Raw genomic sequence first — 24,821 nt, 5'->3', positions numbered from 1 at the left:
GTACGTGGTTTTCATGGACCAATACACTTGTATTGGTCCTTGTCATCCTGACACGCTGCAGCAATGCCCACAATCGGTGCTAGCACAGATCTTGGACGTTTAATCCCTTTGATGCCGCTGTCAATAGTGACAGTGACACAGAAGCATTGCAGAGGGAGTGAGCTCCCTGTCTCCTCCCATGAGCACATGATGCAATTGTGTTGTGCTGATGGTCTACATGGTAACCCCAGGCCACAAGATGTCTGGGGGTCCTGCAGGGAAGGTAGCCTGTGAATGCCTGCTAAGAGCAGGAGCTGTCACACCACCTACACTGCCTGTCAATGTTCTGGTGCAGTGTAAGGCTATGTGCACACGTTGCGAATTTTGCTGCGGATCTGCAGCTGCGGGTCCGCAGCCGCTTTCCATGCGTTTACTGTACAATGTAAACCTAAGGAAAACTCAATCGGCAGTGACCATGCTTCAGAAAAAAACACGTGGAAACGCTGCGGGTTACATTCCGCAGCATGTCAATTCTCTGTGCGGATTCCGCAGCGGTTTACACCTGCTCCATAATAGGAATCTGCAGTTGTAAAACCGCAGGTGGAATCCGCATAAAACTGCGATAAACGCAGTGCCTCTTATCTGCAGATTTCTCAAATCCACTGCGGAAAAATCCGCAGAACTCCTTTCTACGTTTGCACATACCCATAAAGCATTGCAGAGTATCAGATCAGTTAAAGATGATGTCCCATAGTGGGTAAAAATAGTTTAGAATAGAGCAAAAAACACAAACTACACATTTAGTATTGCTGCGTCCGGAACGACCCGACCCATAACTTTTATCCTAGTTAACCCTTTCAGTGAATGCTGCAAAAAAAAAAAAGAAAAAAAGTTGACTATAAGATAGATGCTACTGCGCCTGTGCCATTTTTTTTAGGACCCTTTTTTTTTTTTTTTTTTTTTTTTTTCTTTCTAAGCCTCACAATAGCCACATTATTGTAGGGGTTATCAACAATATATATTATCAACAGTAATATAACTGTTGCATGCATTATGTAAAGTAGGCATTTAACCGAAGGATCGGTGACTTGTTATAAGCACAATCAGATGCATATGTAACACACACGCAAACAGACCCTGAGGCCAGCAGCATCGCCCCACTCTTGCCTCCTCCAGCAGTGACCCTGGGACCCCACTCTACCGCATCCTGTAAGGTATAATCAAATTAGAACGCCCCCTTCAAATTCCCCAAAATATTTTCTTTCGGGTGGAGGCGGGTACATCTTATAATCCTAAAAAGTACGGTCTGTACTAGAGTGGATTGTGCTCTGACATTTCAATGAAAATTCATAGTATAATTGACATTTATGTACAACCGTTTAACTTATTTTTTTTTAAAAATTTTTCAGGTGCTTTGGAGATGTCGAGGACTCTAAATTAACTATTACGAGTGTGAAATACTTGGAATCCACACAGCCGCAGATGTCCTTTCTATGTCGCATCCGCCGTGCCATTGTGATTGTAGCTCACAGATTATCACTCCTCCTTCTTGGTAACTTCCTTAATGCAATATGTGCTGTAGTGTGTACCGTTGAGACAGCTCTATGAACCAGTTTTTGCTTTGCAGTTTTAAACTGTAGTATCTTTCATTAATTTGAAAACTGCATATGGAAGTGAACAATCTTTTCCTTTTTTCAGCATTTTCAAACGTGGGGAGTGTCTAGTGTATATAATAAAGGGGTTGTATGACTTAACAGTTGACCTATCCTATAGATACTTATAGGTAATAAATGAGTTGGGGATCTAACACTTGACACCCCCACTGATCTGAAAATTGCTCTGCCATTCACATAATACACAATATTCTGCAGTGCAATGTATGGGGCTGCAGAGTTCTACTCAAGGCATCACTTATACCTGGATGCTGCTGGAGTAGGTGTCCTCTGATCATTGGGGGTGTCGGACCTCCACCGATCTCACAATTATGGCTTCACATTACATCTATCCCTAGGATAAGTTCTGGACATCTCCTGACAATCTAATGCATGTGGTGATTTCCCAACTCTTCCTCTCATTTGGGGAGAGGAGTCGGACAGTATAGATATAAATGTCCACCCCGTCCTTTTGAGAAAAGCTGCATCTAGAGTAGAAATGCATGGATGGCACAGCTGACGTACGTGTGTATGGGGAACAGGGAAAGGTAGAGCTGTTACCCAAATGCTCATTCTGCTGACATCTCATGTGTAGCCAGCATACATACTGGATGTGTCCAGGTTGCTGATTACCACCATTAATTTCTACACTGCTTCATTCATACACTGCTTTTAATACAAGATGCGTGATCTTTAACCCACAGCAAAGCACACTGATGCTTTTTGTGTACATGCACACCCTGCCCTCTAACACAGCTGGCTGTACTTCTTCGTACAACTCGCTCCCCTTCCGTGTTGGTAACACTTTGGGTATATCCACACCACGTTTTTAACCTCGTTCAGTCACTGCTGAGTATACAGAGCTGTGGTTGTAACCATGCTCCTGGCTCTGCATTGGGGCTGGCTCAGTCAATGTTGGGGGCACGGCTACAGCTGCCGCTCTGTATACTCAGAGGTGAGTTAATTCTCAGTTGAAAACAGATTCAATGTAGGAGCATTTTTACTGTAAGAACATGTATTCACTGTAGAACCCCATACAGATAAAAAAAATATAAATTATAAGGCTGTGCACAGGTTCAGGTTTTTTTTGCAATAAAAACTCAAACGCATACATTATGCATCCTATCGTTTAGAATGCATTCTGCATGTTTTGTGCACATGGTGCGTTTTTTTCCGCGAAAAAAACTAATCGCGGTAAAAAAAGCAGCATGTTCATTAATTTTGCAGATTTTCCATGTTTTTCCCGCAACTCTATGCATTTGGAAAAAAACCGCTCAAAAACGCATCATAAACGCATAAAAACCGCGAAAAAAACGCATGCGGATTTCTGGCAGAAATGTCCAGGATTTCTAGCAGAAATCTTCCTGACAAAAACCGAAGTGTGCACATACCCTAAATGTGTGTTATTTTTGCACTTAATTTTTTAAAACAATCACCAAAGTATCAAGACACTTGAAAAGGTACCTATCCCTACTACAAAGCTGAACCACCTTACTTCCTAGTGGAGGTTGGCACCCTATTACCTGCACAATGACGCCCCTGCTTGTCGATGATTCAACCTGCTGGCCCTAGATGAAACAGGGGAAGAAAAAACAAATACAGCCAAGGATGTCTGGGTGAGACGTTATGACACATGTTGACTATAAATGCAAAAATTGGTTTGTTAACCCCTTTCTGACATTAGACGTACTATCCCGTCGAGGTGGGGTGGGCCCGTATGACCACTGACGGGATAGTACGTCATATGCGATCGGCCAAGCTCACGGGAGCGCGGCCGGGTGTCAGCTGACTATCGCAGCTGACATCCGGCACTATGTGCCAGGAGCTGTCACGGACTGCCCCCGGCACATTAACCCCCAGCACACTGCGATCAAACATGATCGCAGTGTTCTGACGGTATAGGGAAGCATCGCGCTCCCTGCGTGCTTCCCTGAGACCCCCGGAGCAACGCGATGTGATCGCGTTGCTCCGAGGGTCTCTTACCTCCTCCTCGCTGCAGCAGGCCCGGATCCACAATGGCCGCGGCATCCGGATCCTGCAGGGAGGTGGCTTCACAGCGCCTGCTCAGAGCAGGTGCCGGGAAGCCTGGATCTGTGCACGTCAGATCGCCGATCTGACACAGTGCACAGCAAAGTGTCAGATCAGCGATCTTACACTATAACATGATGTCCGCCCCCCCCCCCCCCCGGTGCAATGTTAGTGTAAAAAAAAAAAAAAAAAAAAAATTCCCCCAAATAATTCCCCCCCCCAAAAAATATTGTTCCTATAAATACATTTCTTTAACTAAATAACAAACAAAAGTACCCCATATTTAGTATCGCCGCGTCCGTAATGACCCGACCTATAAAACTGTCCCACTATTTAACCCCTTCAGTGAACACCGCAAAAAGAGGCAAAAAACGCTTTATCATACCGCCAAACAAAGTGGAATAACACGCGATCAAAAAGATGGATCGCTGAAAACGTCATCTTGTCCTGTCCCGCAAAAAACGAGCCGCCATACAGCATCATCAAAGAAAACATAAAAAATGTATAGTCCTCAGAATAAAGCGATGCAAAAAAAATTTCTATAAAATAGTTTTTATCGTATAAAAGCGCCAAAACCTAAAAAAATGATATAAATGAGGTATCGCTGTAATCGTACTGACCCGAAGAATAAAACTGCTTTATCCATTTTACCAAATGCAGAACGGTATAAATGCCTCCCCCAAAAGAAATTCATAAATAGCTGGTTTTTGGTCATTCTGCCTCACAAAAATCAGAATAAAAAGCGATCAAAAAATATCCCGTGCCCGAAAATGTTACCAATAAAAACGTCAACTCTTCCCGCAAAAAACAAGACCTCACATGATTCTGTGGACCAAAATATTGAAAAATTATAGCTCTCAAAATGTGGTAACATAAAAAAATTTTTTTGCAATAAAAAGCGTCTTTCGGTGTGACGGCTGCCAATCATAAAAATCTGCTAAAAAACCCGCTATAAAAGTAAATCAAACCCCCCTTCATCACCCCCTTAGTTAGCGAAAAATTTAAAAAATGTATTTATTTCTATTTTTCTATTTTCCCATTAGGGCTAGGCTTGGGGCTAGGGTTGTGCACACTTTGCGGAAAATCCGCTGCGGAAACGCTGCGGTTTTTAAGAAATAGCATGTCAATTCTTTTTTGTGAATCTGCAACGTTTTAGTACCCACTCCATTATAGCAAATCCGCAAGAAAACCGCAGTAAAAACACACAAAAAAACGCTGCAAAACTGCACAAAAAACCGCAGGTGCGTTTTCTGCCAGGAGAGGCAGAATCCGCACCAGAAATTCCTAAGCCTAATCCGCTACGTGTGCACATAGCCTTAGGGTTGGGGCTAAAGTTAGGGTTAGGGTTTGGATTACATTTACGGTTGGGATTAGGGTTAGGGGTTTGTTAGGGTTTCAGTTATAATTGGGGGGTTTCCACTGTTTAGGCACATCAGGGGCTCTCCAAACACGACATGGCGTCCGATCTCAATTCCAGCCAATTCTGCGTTGAAAAAGTAAAACAGTGCTCCTTCCCTTCTGAGCTCTCCCATACGCACAAACAGGGGTTTACCCCAACATATGGGGTATCAGCGTACTCAGGACACATTAAACAACAACTTTTGGGGTCCAATTTCTCCTGTTACCCTTGGAAAAATACAAAAGGGGGGGGCTAAATAATTTTTGTGGAAAAAAAAAAAAGAATTTTTATTTTCACGGCTCTGCGTTATAAACTGTAGTGAAACACTTGGGGGTTCAAAGCTCTCACAACACATCTAGATGAGTTCCTTAAGGGGTCTACTTTCCAAAATGGTGTCACTTGTGGGGGGTTTCAATGTTTAGGCACATCAGGGGCTCTCCAAGCGCAACATGGCGTCCCATCTCAATTCCAGTCAATTTTGCATTGAAAAGTCAAATTGCGCTTCCGAGCTCTGCCATGTGCCCAAACAGTGGTTTAGTCCCACATATGGGGTATCGGCGTACTCAGGACAAATTGTACAACAACTTTTGGGGTCCATTTTCTCCTGTTACCCTTGGTAAAATAAAACAAATTGGAGCTGAAATAAATTTTGTGTGAAAAAAAGTTAAATGTTCATTTTTATTTAAACATTCCAAAAATTCCTGTGAAACACCTGAAGGGTCAATAAACTTCTTGAATGTGGTTTTGAGCACCTTGAGGGGTGCAGTTTTTAGAATGGTGTCACACTTGGTTATTTTCTATCATATAGACCCCTCAAAATGACTTCAAATGAGATGTGGTCCCTAAAAAAAAAAAAAAAAAAAAATGGTGGTGTAAAAATGAGAAATTGCTGGTCAACTTTTAACCCTTCTAACTCCCTAGCAAAAAAAAACAGCAATTTTTTGGTTCCAAAATTGTGCTGATGTAAAGTAGACATGTTGGAAATGTTACTTAAGTATTTTGTGTGACATATCTGTGATTTAATTGCATAAAAATTAAAAGTTGGAAATTTTCAAAATTTTCGCCAAATTTCCATTTTCTTCACAAATAAACGCAGGTAATATCAAAGAAATTTTGCCACTATCATGAAGTACAATATGTCACGAGAAAACAATGTCAGAATCGCCAAGATCCGTTGAAGCGTTCCAGAGTTATAACCTCATAAAGGGACAGTGGTCAGAATTGTAAAAATTGGCCTGGTTATTAACGTGCAAACCACCCTTGGGGGTAAAGGGGTTAAAGGGTCTGATTGGCAATATATCCTGGTAAAGGATATCCGGAGGAGTTTAAATGTAAAAATGTTATATATTTGCACCTCTGTGGCTTGAACTGCCTATCAGCAGGGGTTGACATCCCAGCTCATTGGCAGCTGTCCCTCACTAGGTGTTTAAGGGTACCGTCACACAGTGGCATTTTCATCGCTACGACGGCACGATTTGTGACATTCTAGCGATATAGTTACGATCTCGCAGTGTCTGACACGCAGCAGCGATCAGGGACCCTGCTGAGAATCGTACGTCGTAGCAGATCGTTTGGAACTTTCTTTCGTCGCTGGATCTCCCGCTGTCATCGCTGGATCGTTGTGTGTGACAGCGATGCGTTCGCTGGTAACCAGGGTAAACATCGGGTTACTAAGCGCAGGGCAGCGCTTAGTAACCCGATGTTTACCCTGGTTACCAGCGAACCTCGGCATCGTTGGTCGCTGGAGAGTAGTCTGTGTGACAGCTCCCCAGCGACCACACAACGACTTACCAACGATCACGGCCAGGTCGTATCGCAGGTCGTGATCGTTGGTAAATCGTATAGTGAGACGGTACCCTAAAGTAAAAATAAATTGAAGAGGAAATGCGAGGTAAAGTGCTTAGTGCCTTTGTAAATAGTAGATGGTGTGAGGGAATATTACCCAGAAACCTCATTGGTAGAGTAGTCCAGCAGGAAAATACACAGCATTGTTTATGTTCTACTAAGTGGATTTTAGGAGAAATCCAAAAAAGGAGGGGAGTGGACTTTTCTGTCTTATAAAAATAATAAAATAAAAATTTCACCAGGTCAATTACTTGGATAATTGTTGCGTTCTTTATGATAACCGCCATAGGATTGGGTGCCGAAAGGCAAAAAAAAGCAGTATCCCAACTGAGAACGAATACACAATTGATGAAACATTGGTATAAGATAACCTAGCCAAACCTAGCCACCAGTAGCAATCTATAACAGCAAAAAACTGTAGATAAAAAGAACTTAACATTCAACGTGTTTCTCCTCTGAAGGTTCACCAGGAATGAAATAGTAGTTTAGACAATGAGAACTTGGCTGTTGCTGATTCAAAGGATGGTTTGTTTTTGCACTTTATAAATATTTTTTTTAAATAAGGTAATAAAATATAACTTTTAATCCATCTGTCAAGTACGGCGTTCTGCGGTGAACATCTGTATACTAAGAGACAAGTGACAACTAGTGCCATCGCCACCAACATGATTGAGACCAGAACGCTGCCGGGAGCAATAAAATTAATTTCTCCTTCGCCTCATTGGGGGACACAGACCGTGGGTGTATGCTGCTGCCACTAGGAGGTTGACACTAAGTGATACAAAGAAAGTTAGCTCCTCCCCTGCAGTATACACCCTCCTGCTGGCTCTCAGCCAACCAGTTCTTGCTTAGTGTCCGTAGGAGGCACACGGACTGGTCTGCTATTCAGACCCAAAACTCTTTTTACCTTTACAACGGACGAATGGGGCGACGGATTGTTTCATGTTCCGATCTCCCCGAACCAACAGGCGAGCACGGGAGTTTTACCTCTCCGTATCCTCTCCTGCGACATGGGAAGCCACTGCCTGAGCTGATTCTAGGGCCGACGGGCCCCTTCAACGGCACCGATCTCCCCCCTCCCTTATCAGACGAGCACTGGAGTGGCACCTCCAGTATCCTCTTCTGCAGCCAGGCCTATTGCCGGACATTCAGCCCTGCCCACCAGGTTTTACCCTCGGCTGTTCAGAGGCACTTTCCAGCGTGGCGTCCGAGCAGCCCCCACTGCACCACCACTATTTAAAGCGGTTGGTACAAGGAGGCGGACGGTTCCTCTCCACCTCCCTGCTAAAGGGACGATGGATTGAGGGGTTTTTCTTTGTCCCGGCACCGTCCAAACAGCAGCAACAGCACGGGATCTTTTTCTACCTTCTGACCTACTGAACAAAGCTGCATACTGGGGTAAGTGCCGGGACTCGAGTGGTTGGAGGGCTCTGCACAACCGGCGGTGTTTTTCCTCGTTCGGCGCTGGCTTCAAAAATTTAGCCCCCGGCTTCGGGTTTGTGTAGGCAGCAACCTGGAACTCTGCCCATGCTAGGCCGTGCTTCAGGCTCCGCCCCCCTATTCAGGCGCCTTTCATTCAGGACGAGAACTCTATTCTCGGCGGCCATCTTCATCCTCCTGTCATTTCCGGACACGAGCTCATCCGGAAGTGGCTGCTGCATCGTACCGGCGGTACTCAGCGCTGAAGACAGCGCTATTCCAGACGCGGGGACTCAATCTCAGTAAGGCTACGTTCACATTTGCGTTGTGCGCCGCAGCGTCGGCGCCGCAGCGCACAACGCAAACAAACGCGGCAAAACGCACGCTAAAACGCTGCGTTTTGCGCCGCATGCGTCGTTTTTGCCCGCAAGTTGGACGCAAAAAAAATGCAACTTGAAGCGTTTCTTGCGTCCAACGCTTGCGGCCATGCGGCGCAAAACGCAGCACAACGCATGTCCATGCGCCCCCATGTTAAGTATAGGGGCGCATGACGCATGCGGCGCCGCTGCGGCGCCCGACGCTGCGGCGCTGACCGCAAATGTGAACGTAGCCTAAGGAGAATCCTCCCTCCGCACCCCTCCCCCGCACGCTCCCTGGCAGCATAAAGGGACTAGCGTTCCCTGTGTTTAATACTTAAGACCTGCAATCGGTGTCCAGCAAGCTCTGGTCTTAAAGGCACGGGTCTTAAGGGTACATGACCGCATTCCCTGGTCTTAAAGACGCATGCCCAGTAGTCGCTGGGCTTATAGGTACATGTCCAGCTTTCCCTGGCTTTTTAAAAAAACACCTGACCAGCATTCCCTGGTCTTATAGGTTCCCTAGTTTAAAAGGGGCACATTACCAGCATTCTCTGCTCTTTAAGTCATGACCAGCCGGAAGCCGGTCCCCTTTCCCAAAGTACTTAGTTCAAATGAGCTCAGGAGCCCGCCGCCGATCCCGGCTCTTCCCAGAGTACCTAGTTCCACCTCAAGGGGCTTCACCTCTGGCTTAATCCTTGAAAAATGCCCTGGTCTTAAAGGCACATGACCAGCATGCCCTGGTCTTAAAGGCACATGACCAGCATGCCCTGGTCTTAAAGGCACATGACCAGCATGCCCTGGTCTTAAAGGCACGTGACCAGTAGGCCCTGGTCTTAAAGGCACGTGACCAGTAGGCCCTGGTCTTAAAGGCACGTGACCAGTAGGCCCTGGTCTTAAAGGCACGTGACCAGTAGGCCCTGGTCTTAAGGGCACATGATCAATCCGAAGCTGGTCACCCTAACTGAGCTCTGGAGCCCTCCGCCGCTGATTCCAGTTTATCCCAGAGTACCTAGTCCCCCTCAGTGGACTTTGTCACTAACCGCAACCCATGGTTTCTCTGACCAAGAGATTGAATCCCTCCGTGAACCCTCTGTGGCTCGGAGTGCTCGCAGGACCGATATACATGGTCCCTCTCCTACATGGGAGCCGTCAGCTAGCAGGGGCAGCAAGTATTTTAGAAAAACGTACTGGCATCTAGAAAACGGACGTTTCATTTCCTGATCTCTCCCCTATGATTTGCTGAGAACGCTCTGAATATGGATCGGATATTGCCTTGGATGGCCAGAGCTTCAGAAAAAGAGGGACTCGCCTATTTATATCAACAAATTGACGAGCGATTCACTGGACAGAAGCCTCTACGTGGGATGCCATACCTGGTCTGATTTTTAAGGGCGACGGGTCCTTTAAAGGGCACAGATTTCCTACCCCCCCCCCCCCCACACCATCAACAGACTAGCACATGCAGTGTCGCCTCCATGTATCCTCTTCTGCATCCAGGCCTAACGCCAGACAACCTGCCCTGTCCACCCTGGGACCTCAACTCTGTACTGGGGATGTACAGAGGCACCCCTTTTTTTTTTTTTTTTGTGTCCGAGCACCCCCCCCTTCGTATCACCGGTATTTAGCGGATGATGCATGAAAGCGGACGATTCCTCTCCACTTCCCTGTTAAGAGGATGGTGGATCGAGGGTTCCTAATTTTCTACTCTGCACGACTATGGCAAGAGACTGTATTTTCCTGACCTGCTGGATGCAGCCCCGCATTCTGCCACTTGGCAGACTAACCGGGTAGAATTTCTTGTGGTATACCTACCAGTATCCCTGCCCGATGTATCATCAATTAAAATACCACAGACGGTCGGATAGCAAATCTGGTTCGTTCACTCTTGTGGCTTCGGTTTCAGCGCTCTACCCTTCCATAGCCGCCACATGGGTTGCTGGACAATAGTCTCCTGGTCGGAGACCTTAAATACTTCAATTCACACAAGTAACCTTTCCCCGAAGACAGTACAGCTGGCCAATCAAATCTTCTGAGCGGGAGACTAACAAGGGATCGTATCTTTTCTACAGACCCAACCAGCAGTGGAAGCGTTGTCCAGGACAGTCTAGATTTAAGGGATCTTGGTTCTAAAAAGGGGGAATGAAAAGTAAGACCATTCCTGGACCTCAAACTTCTAGCAACCTTTGACAAGGTCCTCCTTTATTCGGATGGAGTTCCCCCGCTCAGCCATTACTTCAACAGAAAAAGGAGTTTTATTCGGACTCCCATGACAGCACTACGAGAGAGGGGATCCGCCCACTAGGAACAGGAAACCTACAGATACAAAAGGGCGGCACCTCTCCCATGCATCAGTTGTTTCCTGTTCCTAAGGGGACTGGATCCTACAGACGTTCTCTCTACAAGGATTCCAGGCCGGCCGACTCTGGTAGCGAGGGGGTCTCCTACCTCGGCCGGTGCGGGGTACCTGAAGCAGTCCCGGGGGGGCTGCACGGCGGTGACTGAAGCGGCATGGAGCGGTCGCCAGGGGGTGTCCTGTCTCCAGAGCCAGTGTGCGGTAAGTGGAGCGGGTACCCTCCCTCATGTGCTGTGAGGCTGTGTTGAGGCGGCGGCGTCTAGGTGGCGCCGACCGGAGCGCAGCTGGCTGGCCTCCATGTCCCAGGTTGCTTGCATCGCTGACAGGAAGCGCTGTGAGCTGTGGTGATGTCGGAAGGCAGAGCCAGCGTCGACTTCCGGGTCACGGTGCTCCTGCGCATGCGCGGGGGCACCAAGATGGCGGCGCCCACCGATGATTGCACGCCCCTCTCAGGGGCTCGGTGATTCAATACAGCTGCAGGCAGGTGGGGGCCCAAACAGACGCTGTGCAGTATCGTGCTGACCGAAGGATGGGCTTTATAAGACAGATCCTCCTCCGTGTTCCCTGCTTCTAGTCTCCAAATCGTTCAGAATGGAGTCTGACCATGATCAGCAGGTTTTGCTGCTGGATGAAGCAGCCCAGAAGCCTATGGAGAAGGAACACGTGAAAAGGAGCGATGGATCTGGCCGCAGAAGTTCCTCCAGACAGGGGTCTGGAGCCTCGACCAAGAAAGATCCCCCTCGTACTTCGGTATTTCTCTGGGTGTGTGCAACCACTGGTAAGTGATCTTCGTGAAAGTTCACTCAGTGACTAGTCTTCCCTCATGTGTTTGTTTGCTACAGGGAAGAAAAAATGTCAGTAAAACGAAGCATAGGGAATGTGCCATCTGTGGAGTTCCCTTGCCTGACTCACACCCTAAAAAATTATATGACCCCTGTATCCAACAGACGGTGAGGTCTTGGAAAAGGGGAGGGGGATACGGCATTTAGATCTATAGACTAGTCTGCCTTACTTGCCCCCCCCCCCCAGGTAGCGGAATAATCCTCTTCTATTGTGGCCAGTCTGAAGGAGATGGTTAAAATGGAGGTCAGACAATCCATTAGAGACCTTTCACAAGCGGGAGGCTCTAAGCGGAAAGCTCAGTGGTCTTCCGATTCATCTGAAGATAAAGACAAGAGCGAAGTCTCAGACGATTCAGCAGCATCAGCCTCCTCTTCGGAAGACGACGCTGCTCGTTTTTGTTTACCCATTGAGAGGGTAGATAAATAAAAGCAGTCAGAGGTACTATGGGTATAACGGAACCCAAGCCTCAGCTATCCAAAGAACAGATGATGTTCAGTGGTCTAGAGCAGAAGAGGCGTAGAGTTTTTCCTCTGAATGAGAAAATACAAGAGCTCATTAATAAAGAGTGGAAAAAAACAGAGAAAAAAGGATCTTTACCGCCAGCGCAAAAGCGTAGATATCCTTTTGATGACCCAGCTGTCAACAATTGGGAGAGAGCCCCTAAATTGGACGCGGCAATTGCCAAGGTGGCAAAGCGATCCTCTCTCCCATTTGAAGATATGGGAACTCTCAGAGACCCCCTGGATAGGAAAGTGGACACCTTTCTAAAAGGCACTTGGGAGATGGCTGCTGGCTCCTTAAGACCTGCGGTGGCGTCGAACTGTACGGCAAGGTCAATGATGGTCTGGCTGGACCAGTTGGAGGAACAGCTAAAACAGGGAGCCTCTAGAGACTCTATACTCGCTGCATTACCGGTGATTCAGGAGGGGGCGGCTTTTTTCAGATGCCTCCGTTGACTCTGTAAAATTGGCAGCCAGAGCAGCTGGACTCTCGAATGCTGCTAGAGCCTTATGGTTAAAATGCTGGCCTGGGGATTTGCAAGCGAAAGCAAAACTCTGTACTATCCCTTGTAAGGGTGAATATTTATTCGGACCCACTCTAAATGAACTATTAGAGAAAGCAGGTGATGACAAGAAGAAATTTCCGAACCTATTCGGTTTGTATCGTCATCCCTTTAACAAAAAGAAGTTTAATCGTGGAAGGAAGCGTACCTTCTCGCCAGTGAGAGAGAGATCCAGATGGGATGATAAACGAAAACGAGGTACAGGATTCATGTTTCGTCGTCCTTCGGCAGAAAGAAAAAAAACATTATCAATGACTAGTAATCCCCGTGGGGGGGAGATTGTTGCATTTCTGTACAGAATGGTCAACAATCACAAACAGGGTGTGGATAAAGAACACTGTATCTCAAGGACTTAAACTCGAATTTACTCATTCCTGGAGACAAATTCAAGTTAACCCCCCTTGCGTTCATCTCCTGCTGAACAATCTGCGTTGGAAGAGGAAGTAATGACACTGCGCTAAAAACGTTCTAGTAGGCGTTCCGCATTTCCAGGAAGGGAAAGGGTTTTACTCTCCCCTATTCCCCTATTCCTAATTCAAAAACCTGATAAGACTTATAGGACTATTATAAATCTTAAAGGCCTCAATAAATTTTTGGTGAAGCACACCTTTAAAATGGAATCCATTAATTCGGCAATAAAAATGCTTTTTGACAACTGTTTCATGATAGTAGTGGATTTGAAGGATGCCTACTATCATGTGCCTATTCATGTAGATTACCAGCAGTACCTGAGGGTAGCAGTGTTAATGGGGGGAACGATTCAACACTTTCAATTTAGAGCACTTCCCTTTGGGATAACTTCTGCCCCTAGGGTGTTTACGAAAATAATTGCTTACGTCATGGCGTATTTAAGAGAATCAAACATCCTTATAATCCTCTACTTAGATGACTTCTAAATTACTAAGACTAAATTAGAGCACCTAGGTTGGGTCATAAATTTTTAAAAGTCTAAATTACAGCCCCTTAATGTTCAAAAATTCCTGGGGTTACTGTTAGATTCAAAGACACAACAGTGTCTTCTCCCCATAGAGAAGTTAGAACAGATCCAAAATCAGGTGTCAAAAGCAATTAACACACCTTCCATGACGCTTCGACAAGCAATGTCCCTGCTAGGCCTACTCACATCATGCATACCAGCAGTAAAATGGGCGCAGTTCCATACCAGATCCCTACAAAAAAGTCTTATTCCATGACAGCTTTAAAGGGCATGTTAATTTTTCATTTAACGTTGGTCATTTACATTACAGTCCCTTAGATGGTGGCTAGATGAACAAAATCTATCAGCAGGGGTACCCTGGATAATAAATGTTACCCGAATAATAACCACGGATGCTAGCTCTTCGGGGTGGGGAGCTTATATGGGAGACATGGTGGTCCAGGGTCAATGGGAACCCTTCACAACATTCTCATCCAACCAAAGAGAATTGTTGGCGGTTGAATTAGCTATTAAAAAATTCCTCATGTATCTGCAGGACCAGCACGTCAGAATCTTCTCAGACAACAGAGTCGCAGTTGCTTATATAAACCGCCAAGGGGGAACACGTTCCGAAACATTAAATGCAGATCACAGATCGCTTGTTCCGGATAGCCGAGTCAAATTTTCGATCTTTGACGGTTCTTCACTCTTCACATCAGAGGGAAGGAAAATGTGACAGCAGATTTCCTCAGCCGGAATATTCTGAAGCAAGGAGAATGGTGTCTCAACAAGGACGTGTTCAACCACATTGTCCACAAATGGGGTCAGCCAGTGGTGGATCTATTTGCCACCAGGAGCAACAAAAAAGAAAATTTTTGTTCTCTAAATCCCAGGGAGAATCCTCTGGCAGTGGATGCCTTCCTAGTAAAATGGGATTTCCCACTGGCCTATGCGTCTCCACCATTGAACCTATTGCCTCTAGTGGTGAGAAAAATCAGGGAAGATCGCGCAAAGGTCATCCTGATTGCCCCCTTTTGGCCCAGAAGAACATGGTTTGCCTCCCTCAGGACAATGTCAGTATCTCCTCCCTGGGTACTACCGGAGATTCCGAACCTACTTTCTCAAGGACCGATCTTCCATCCACAAGTGGCACCGCTCCATTTAATGGCTTGGAGTTTGAACGGTCACTGTTGGTAGATAGAGGTTTTTCTCCAAACTTGATAGAAACACTCCTAAAGAGTAGGAAGCAAATAACTACAAGAATCTACTCTAGAACTTGGAGAAAATTCTTAGCCTGTTCAAAATTTAATGTCCAAGATGGGGTACCAATACATCAAATTTTAGAGTTTCTGCAGAAGGGGTTTGAATTGAAACTCTCTACTAGTACCTTAAGAGTGCAGGTTTCAGCCCTGGGTGCCCTATTTTCCTGCAATATAGCCAACAACTATTGGATAGCGAGATTTATTAAAGCGGTTAATAGATCTAGACCAATATATAAAGATAGAACGGTTCCGTGGGATCTAAACTTAGTTCTGTCATCCTTAACAAAAACCCCCTTTGAACCCCTTCAAGATGCGTCAATAAAAATGTTGACCCTTAAGACAGCTTTTTTAGTTGCCATAACCTCAACTCTCAGGATAGGGGATATCCAGGCGCTTTCTAGACTTCCTCCATACATAGAATTCTTATCAGAGTGGTACTTAAACCGGATCCAGCATACCTACCGAAGGTAGCGTCACGATTTCATACACACAGGAAAAGGTCACAGGAAATAGTCTTGCCAGCCTTTATTCCTAATCCCTCTAATCCTAAAGAACATGAGCTCCATACGTTAGATGTCAGGAGATCTCTTTTGCAGTATATCTCAGCCACCGATATCTGGAAGAAAGATAATGCACTGCTTCTTTCCTTCCAAAGTCCGAGAAAGGGGTGTAGAGTATCCAAGTATTTGCTAGCTAAATGGATTAGGGAGGTTATTTCTCTAGCTTATACAGCAGGTGGGGGGCCGGCTCCGCAGAATCTGAAGGCACATTCCACCCGGGCCATGGCATCATCCTGGGCGGAAAGATCTGGAGTATCAGTGGAGCAAATATGTAAGGCGGCCACATGGTCATCCCCTTCCACCTTTTTTAAGCACTATAGGTTGGATTTGGGTTACTCTTCTGATCTCACCTTCGGGTTAAGGGTGCTACAAAATATAGTCCCTCCCTAAGGTAGTTTACGTCTCTATAAATCTCTCGTAGTGCTGTCATGGGAGTCAGAATAAAGCATTAAGCTACTTACGGGTAGCGGCATTTTTCAGAGACCCATGACAGCACCCTTAGTTCCCTCCCTATGCACGTGGGGGTTGCACTTTCTATGACTGTGTACATGTATTTATGGAGATGTGTAGATCTCATGTGTAATATCTAGCTACATTGTAATAAAAATGTTTTTCTGATATAAACTGTATATATTGTATAATTGTATGCCACTAACCGCGGTAGTCCTCTCAGGCTCTGAAATACAACTGATGCATGGGAGAGGTGCCGCCCTTTTGTATCTGTAGGTTTCCTGTTCCTAATGGGCGGATCCCCTCTCTCGTAGTGCTGTCATGGGCCTCCGAAAAATGCCGCTACCCGTAAGTAGCTTAATGCTTTCTGGCATCCATCGACATTCGGGATTCTTACCCTCACATTCCTATTTTTCCCTCTACAATAATCCCTTCGCCTTTCCATTCGCGAACAGCATTTTCAAGTCACGACCTTACCCTTCGGCCTGGCTACCGCACCAGAGTGGTCGCAAGGGTCATGGCGGTTGTCATGTGCCTCTTGCACCCTAGAAACATGGTCGTCCTGTCCTATTTGGTTGACTTTCTAGCCGCTCTTCCAGGACTACGCTGAGTCGTCTATCACTTGCGATACCCTGTCACTTGGGCTAGCAGCTAAACTTAGACAAGTTTTCCTCATTCCCAGCCCAACAGATCCTTTTTGAGGATGATCCTGCACAAGAAGGATGGTAATTCTCTCGAGTCAAGGTCGTGGCCCTTCAACAGGGAGCTCATGCACTTGATCACTCATTCCCTCGGTTCATTTGATTCGCTAGGAGGGTTCTGAGGAAAATGGTGACTACAATGGAAGCAGTTTCTTTCGCTCCGCTCGTTTTCAGCAAGTCAATCAGGCTTTCAAAGGGTAGTCTCTGAGCTCCTTCCTCTTCCAGGGCCTTCTCCTGGTCCAATTGTTAGGGAATACCAATGCCAGTCGTCTTCTCTTGATCATTGCTCTGGGGATCCGATCGGTACGGCTAATCCTACAGCAGGTCCACTGCCTTCAGGCGGGTCAGCCATCAGTCTTCAATTGGATAATGCCATGGCTGTGCCATACATTAATCATCTAGCAGGTACCCACAGTCAAGCGCCATGGCCGAGGTACCTCGCACTCTCTGATGGGCCGAGATCTATCATTCGGTGATCTCAGTACGTATTCCTGGAGTAGAACATTAGGCGGCAGACATATTCAGCCGTCAGGGTTTCTCCTCAAGTGAGTGGGAACTTCACTCGGAAAGTCTTCCATCAGATCTGCCTTCACTGGAGTACTCCAGATGTAGGTCGGATGGCGTCCAAACTGAACGCCAATGTACTCGTTCATGGTTCGGCCTCGAGATCCAAGACCATCGCAGTGCATGCTCTGTTCTTCCATGGTACCATTTTCCATAACCCCTTTTCCACTACTTCAGAGATCTTTTTGGAAGCAGGAAGGGCCCCAGCGATCCTGGGAGTCCCGCACTGACCATGTCAGGTTTTCTCGCTTGCGGTACTAGTATTTTTCCGTCTTATTGCGACAACTGCAAATATGGACTTTCTCGCAGGGGGTCTTCACCTGTAGTTATTCCCTACCGCGTACCGTTAGATCAGTGGGACCTTAATGGTCCTGGGGATCTTACAGTAGACTCCTTTTTTTGATCCGGACAGACTTTACTATCAGGGAAGGTCGCTCCCCTTTTTTCTGTGTTCTTGTCATCCTGATGAGTCTTCAGAGCTTGCCGCTCTGTTCTTTCAGACTTTTTTCCTTATTACCATCAAGGCAAGGTTGCCCTCAGGCCATCCCCTTCCCTCGTTACCAAGGTGGCATTGTATTCCCACTGTTGCAGAGGCATCGTCCTTCTCTCATCTTTCGGCTCCAGTCCACAAAACGGAATGGGTTCTCCATAATCTGGAAGAAGTGAGTTCTCCGAGTGGGTACGTATCGAGGACGGCGTACTTCCGAAGGTTAGACACTTCACTTGGGCTTCCCGATGGTAAGAAGGCTTCCTGACGGTCACAGGAAGGGTTTAGCCGTTTCATCAGCCATGTTAGCCTTTTGGATTCTTTTCACCATCCAGGAGTCCTTCCGTGCTAGATGTCAGCCTATTTCCCTGTCTGAGGGCTCTAGGCTCCAGATGTTGGCAAGCACGGCCGCAAGCTTACAAAATCCTCTAGTCCGCATGCATTCTTGAAGCACTATAAGGCTAGGTTCACATTGCGTTAATGGGTTAACGCTAACTGACTGCGTTGCATGGCGAAATTGTCGCAATTAACGCCATGCAACGGGTCCGTTAGCACACCCATTGACGGCAATGTGAATCTGCTCTCTAGCGCATGCTATTTTCGGCACGCGCTAGCGATGTGCTGTCTTTTTCTGACGGACCTCGGGCGCTGCTTGCAGCATCCGAGGTGCGCCCGAGGTCCGTTCCTCGCTAGCGCAGATCGGGGATCTGCGCTAGCGGGATCAGCAAACGCGATCCCTATAGATACATTGCGTTAGCGCAATCCGCTAGCGCTATGCGCTTAACGGATTGCCCTAACGCAATGTGAACCTAGCCTAATTCCCACACTTCCACAGATGTGAGTCTGGGCAGGTGGACTCTGCAGGCTGCGGTGGCGCACTTCTAAGTAGCAATTACACGGCCTGATCTGATGTTGTCCCCACCCAGGGACTGCTTTGGGACGTCCCACGGTCTGTGTCCCCCAATGAGGCGAAGGAGAAATAGGGATTTTTGTGTACTCACCGTAAAATCCTTTTCTCCGAGCCATTCATTGGGGGACACAGCTCCCTCCTTATTAGCTTGTGCTTGTTTTATAATTTGACATGCTATACACTCATATATAATGTGACATGCTATACTATGCTCATGTTATTGATCTACTGCTTTTGCACCGAACTGGTTAGCTGAGAGCCAGCAGCAGGGTGTATACTGCAGGGGAAGAGCTAACTTTCTTTGTATCACTTAGTGTCAGCCTCCTAGTGGCAGCAGCATACACCCACGGTCTGTGTCCCCCAATGAATGGCTCGGAGAAAAGGATTTTACGGTGAGTACACAAATCCCTATTTTCTCTGCAGTGTTCTGGTAAGTGCAGTCTCCAAGCAGATTAATAACGCTACTAACCTACAGATTAACTCCATATCTGCAGGTTAATACAATTTTTCTGACTTGCATGTGCACTCAGTGGCGTAGGAAGGGGGGTGCGGGGGGGGGCGGCGGGGCCCCCTTCTAATACTCACCTCTCCTGGTTCCTGAGGCAGCTGCAGCGTCTTCGGCGCCCTCTGACTCTGCGACGTTTCAGGGCAGAGGATGCGATGACGTCATCACTGCGAGCTCAGCCTCTGTCCTGAGCGTTGCAGAGCCGGAGAGACGCTGAGTGCACCGGACCTGCGCTGGGAACGGGAGAGGTGAGGATTTTACTTTTTTTTTTTTTTTTTTTTTTTTTTTCTTTGTCTGACTCAGACACTGGGGGCAGATTGCTGGAGACACTGGGGGCAGATTGCTGGAGACACTGGGGGCAGATTGCTGGAGACACTGGGGGCAGATTGCTGGAGACACTGGGGGCAGATTGCTGGAGACACTGGGGGCAGATTGCTGGAGACACTGGGGGCAGATTGCTGGAGACACTGGGGGCAGATTGCTGGAGACACTGGGGGCAGATTGCTGGAGACACTGGGGGCAGATTGCTGGACACACTGGGGGCAGATTGCTGGACACACTGGGGGCAGATTGCTGGACACACTGGGGGCAGATTGCTGGACACACTGGGGGCAGATTGCTGGACACACTGGGGGCAGATTGCTGGACACTGCGCTTGTGCGGCCGCCCGGCTTTTGAGCTGTCTGACTTCACAGCCAGGCTTGCAGACTGTGCCTGTGCGGCGACTGCGGCCACCCACCTTGGTAATCCCAGCCCCGCAGTGTGTTATGCATTATGCAGAGTGCGGGGCTGGGATTACCAAGGTGGGTGGCCGCACTCGCCGCACAGGCACAGTCTGCAAGCCTGGCTGTGAAGTCAGACGGCCAGAGCTCTCTGCGCCTGCACCAAACAGCAATACACAGCGCAGGCGCCGGATTTCATGGGTAAACAGCGCTGAGGGGGCGGTGCCCTGCGTTGAGTGATGGCAATGGTAGTGGGGGGGGGGGGCCAAACTCGGGAACAGCCCCTGGCGGCAAAAGCTCTAGCTACGCCAGTGTGTTCACTTTAACCCCTTCATGACCCAGCCTATTTTGACCTTAATGACCTGGCTATGTTTTGCAGTTCTGACCAGTGTCCCTTTATGAGGTAATAGCTCAAGAACGCTTCAACAGATCCTAGCGATTCTGAGATTGTTTTTTCGTGACATATTGAGCTTCATGTTGGTGATAAATTTAGGTCGATAATTTTTGCGTTTATTTGTTAACCCCTTAGTGACGGAGCCAAATTTTTGAAATCTGACCAGTGTCACTTTGTGTTAATAACTCTTGAATACTTAAACATATCCCAGTGATTTTGAGATTTGTTTTTTTTGTGACACATTATACTTTATGATAATGGTTAATTTAGGTCGATATGTTTTGTGTTTATAAAAAAAATATCAGAAATTTGAGAAATGTTAAAACATTAGCAATTTTCAAACTTTGAATGATTATCCCTTTAATCCAGATGGTCATACCGCAACAAAACATTAATGAATAACCTTAACCACATGTCTGCTTTGCATCAGCACCATTTATAAAATGTTCTTTTATTTTGTTTGTATTTTGAGGTTTAAAAATGTAACAGTAATTTTTCATTTTTTCCAGGAAATTTACAAAACGTCTTTTTTTAGGGACCTACCCATGTTTGAAGTGCCTTTAGGGGTCCCATAAATTGGAAAAACCCCAAAAGTTATACCATTTTAAAAACGGCACCCCAAGACATATTGAAAACTGCGGTCAGGTAGTTTATTAACCCTTCAGGTGATTTTCAGGAATTAATGCAAAGTGGCATGACAGAAATGAAAATGTGTATTTTACCACCTAAATGCCTCTAACTTCTAACAGGTTACAACAGCCGTCAGACTCTAAGGCCACTATTTGGTCATGAATTGCCATAGCAAACACCAGGACCATGAAATCATGATCTGAGGTCAACAATTGGAATAAAGAGGAAGCCCCCACACTCTGTTAACCATTTATATGATGTAGTCACTATTGACTGCAGCATCTAAGGGGTTAAACAGATTTGAACTGTGTAAACACTGATCGTGGCCAATGCAGCAGGTTGTCAGCTATAGTGTACAGCCGACAGCTCCTGGATCGTTAACTGTATGGGGAGGCTATTCTCTTATCTCAGGTCAGTTAAAAGACGTATTGCCTGTCATTAAGGGGTTAAACGGAAATATTTTGCAATTTTTGAATTTTTATTCTGTTAAACCAGAGTTATATGACACAAAATAGTTAATAAATAACATTTCCCACATGTCTACTTTACATTAGCATAAGTTTGGAAACAAAATTTTTTTTTTTTTTTTGCTAGGAAGTTATAAGGGTTAAAATTTGACCAGAGATTTTCTCATTTTTGCAACAAAATTTACAAAACCATTTTTTTTAGGGACCACCTCACATTTGAAGTCTCTTTGAGGGGTCTATATGGCTGAAAATACCCAAAAGTGACACCATTCTAAAAAGTGCGCCCCTCAAGGTGCTCAAAACCACATTCAAGAAGTTTATTAACCCTTCAGGTGCTTCACAGCAGCAGAAGCACCATGGAAGGAAAAAATGAACATTTAACTTTAGTCACAAAAATGAACTTTTAGCAACAATTTTTTTTATTTTCCCAAGGGTAAAAGTATAAACTGGACCCCGAATGTTGTTGTACAGTTTGTACTGAGCACGCCGATGCCCCATATGTGGGGTGGATTCGCTGTTTGGGCGCACGACAGGGCTCGGAAGGGAAGGAGCGCCATTTTACTTTTTGAATGAAAAATTGGCTCCAATCTTTAGCGGACACAATGTCGCGTTTGGAGAGCCCCTGTGTGCCTAAACATTGGAGCTCCCCCACAAGTGACCCCATTTTGGAAACTAGACCCCTCAAGGAACTTATCTAGATGCATAGTGAGCACTTCCATCCCCCAGGTGCTTCACAAATTGATCCGTAAAAATGAAAAAGTACTTTTTTTTTTTTCACAAAAAAAATTCCTTTAGCCTCAATCTTTTTCATTTGCTACAGGATCAAATGGATCTTAAAATGTGTTGGGAAATTTCTCCTGAGTACACCGATACCTCAAATGTGGGGGTAAACCACTGTTTGGGAACACGGCAAGGCTTGGAAGGGAAGGAGCGCCATTTGACTTTTTGAATGAAAAACTAGCTCCAATCGTTAGCCGTCACCATGACGCGTTTGGAGAGCCCCTGTGTGCCTAAACATTTGAACTCCCCCACAACTCACCGTTTTGGAAACTAGACACCCCCCCCCCCCCCCCCCCCAGTTACTCATCTAGATCTGTGATGAGCACTTTGAACCCCCAAGTGCTTCACAAAAGTTTAGAACGCGGAGCCATGAAAATAAAAAATCATTTTTCTTTACTCAAATTATTATTTAACACACAATTTTTTATTTTCACAAGGGTAACAGGAGAAATTGGACCCCAATAATTGCTGCCCAGTTTGTCCTGAGTATGCTGGTACCCCATATGTGGGGGTAAACCACTGTTTGGGTGCATGGCAGAGCTCGGAAGGGAAGTAGTGACTTTTTGAAATGCAGACTTTGATGGAATGGTCTGCGGGTGTCATGTTACGTTTGCAGAGCCCCTGATGTACCTAAACAGTAGAAACCCCCCACAAGTGACCCCATTTTGAAAACTAGACCCCCCCAAGGAGCTTATCTAGATGTGTGGTGAGCACTTTGAACCCCCAAGTGCTTCGCAGAATTTTATTAACGCAGAGCCGTGAAAATAAAACTTTTTCCCCACAAAAATAATTTTTTAGCCCCCATTTTATTTTTCCAAGGGTAACAGGAGAAATTAGACCCCCCCAAAATTGTTGTACAATTTTTCCTGAGTACGCTTATGCGCCCTATATGTTTGGGTAAACCACTATTTGGGCGCATGTCGGGGCTCGGAAGGGAGGCAGCACCATTTGACTTTTTGAATGCAAGATTGGCTGGAATCAATGGTGGCGCCATGTCGTGAATGGAGACCCCCTGATGTGCCTAAACAGTGGAAACCCCTCAATTCTAACTCCAACACTAACCCCAACACACCCCTAACTCTAATCCCAATTCTAACCGTAACCACAACCAACCCTAACTATAACCCTAACCACAAGCCTAACCCTAACCTCAACACACCCCTAACCCTAATCTTAACCCTAATTCCAACCCTAACTCTAGTTCCAGCCCTAACCCTAAGGCTATGTGACCACGTTGCAGGTTTTTCCCCGCCATTTTTAAAAAATCCGCAGGTAAACCGCACTGCGTTTTACTTGCGGATTTCCAGTGTTTTTTGTGCGGATTTCACCTGCGGATTCCTATTGGGGAACAGGTGTAAAAAGTTGCGGAATCCGCACAAAAAATTGACATGTTGCGGAAAATACAACGCAGCGTTTCCGCACGGTATTTTCTGCACCATGGGCACAGCAGATTTGGTTTTCCATAGGTTTACATGGTACTGTAAACGTGATGGAAAACTGCCACGAATCCGCTGCGGATCCGCAGCCAAATCCGCACCGTGTGCACATAGCCTAACCCTAGGCTTAACCCTAGCCCTAACCCAAGCCCTAGTGGAAAAATAAAAATAAATATATTTTATTTATTTAATTATTTTCCCTACCTATGGGGGTGATAGGGGGGGGGCTTTATTTACCAATTTTTTATTTTTATTTTGATCACTATTATAGGTTATATCACAGTGATCAAAATGTCCCTGTAACGAATCTGCGGGGGGGCTGGTTCATGCACCGGAGGGGAGAGGAAAGCAGCGGAGCACAAAACGGAGGGGAGGAAAGACTGACAGCGGCGGCAGGTCGCCGCTGTCAGTCGGTGGGGGGGTCAGGTCGCGGTCTCCAGCCATGGCCGATGATATTGCAGCATCGGCCATGGCTGGATTGTAATATTTCACCAAATTTCATAGGTGAAATATTACAAATTGCTCTGATTGGCTGTTGCACTTTCAACAGCCAATCAGTGCGATCGTAGCCACGTGGGGGCAAAGCCACCCCCCCGGGCTAAAGTACCACTCCCCCTGTCCCTGCAGATCGGGTGAAATTGGAGTTAACCCTTTCACCCGATCTGCAGGGACGCGATCCCTCCATGACGCCACATAGGCGTCACAGGTCGGATTGTCACCGACTATTATCATGCCTACGTGGTGTCACAGGTCGGGAAGGGGTTAAAAGGGAGATATGGTGGTGTACACTGGACCTGAAAAACTCCTACTACCAGGTTGCCATTCATCATGCCCAGAGGTACCTGAGCTTTGCACGGATGAACAAGACAAGAACCATCACGTCCAGTTCTTGTGTCTTCTGTTTGTCATGTTCTCTGTGCCTCGAATCTTTACCAAGCTGGTCGCAGGAGTTATGGCCTACCTATGAAGGATGTTCCGATTATCCCGTATCAGGACGACTTTGTCCTAGTAGTGGACTCATCACAACAGTGAAAGTTACACCTAGCTACTACAGTATCAGTATTTAGACAGGCTGGGATGGACTATAAATTTGAAGA

The 24,821-nt window shown here is 46.4% G+C and overlaps 1 protein-coding gene across 1 annotated transcript in view; it reads left to right on the top strand.

The window, feature by feature from the left end:
* Positions 1-24,821, top strand: part of LEMD3 (LEM domain containing 3) — a 153,178-nt gene that overhangs the window by 69,997 nt on the left and 58,360 nt on the right. Inside the window, exon 6 of the mRNA XM_077265196.1 lies at positions 1,389-1,531. Within this exon, the coding sequence (XP_077121311.1) occupies positions 1,389-1,531 (143 nt within the window). The remainder of the gene's footprint in view (positions 1-1,388; positions 1,532-24,821) is intronic.

The sequence above is a fragment of the Ranitomeya variabilis genome, chromosome 5 (genome assembly GCF_051348905.1).
Source record: "Ranitomeya variabilis isolate aRanVar5 chromosome 5, aRanVar5.hap1, whole genome shotgun sequence".
Taxonomy (NCBI): Eukaryota; Metazoa; Chordata; class Amphibia; order Anura; family Dendrobatidae; genus Ranitomeya; species Ranitomeya variabilis.
The sequence above is the reverse complement of the archived record's forward strand: the minus strand, read 5'-3'. Positions and strand labels throughout refer to the sequence as shown.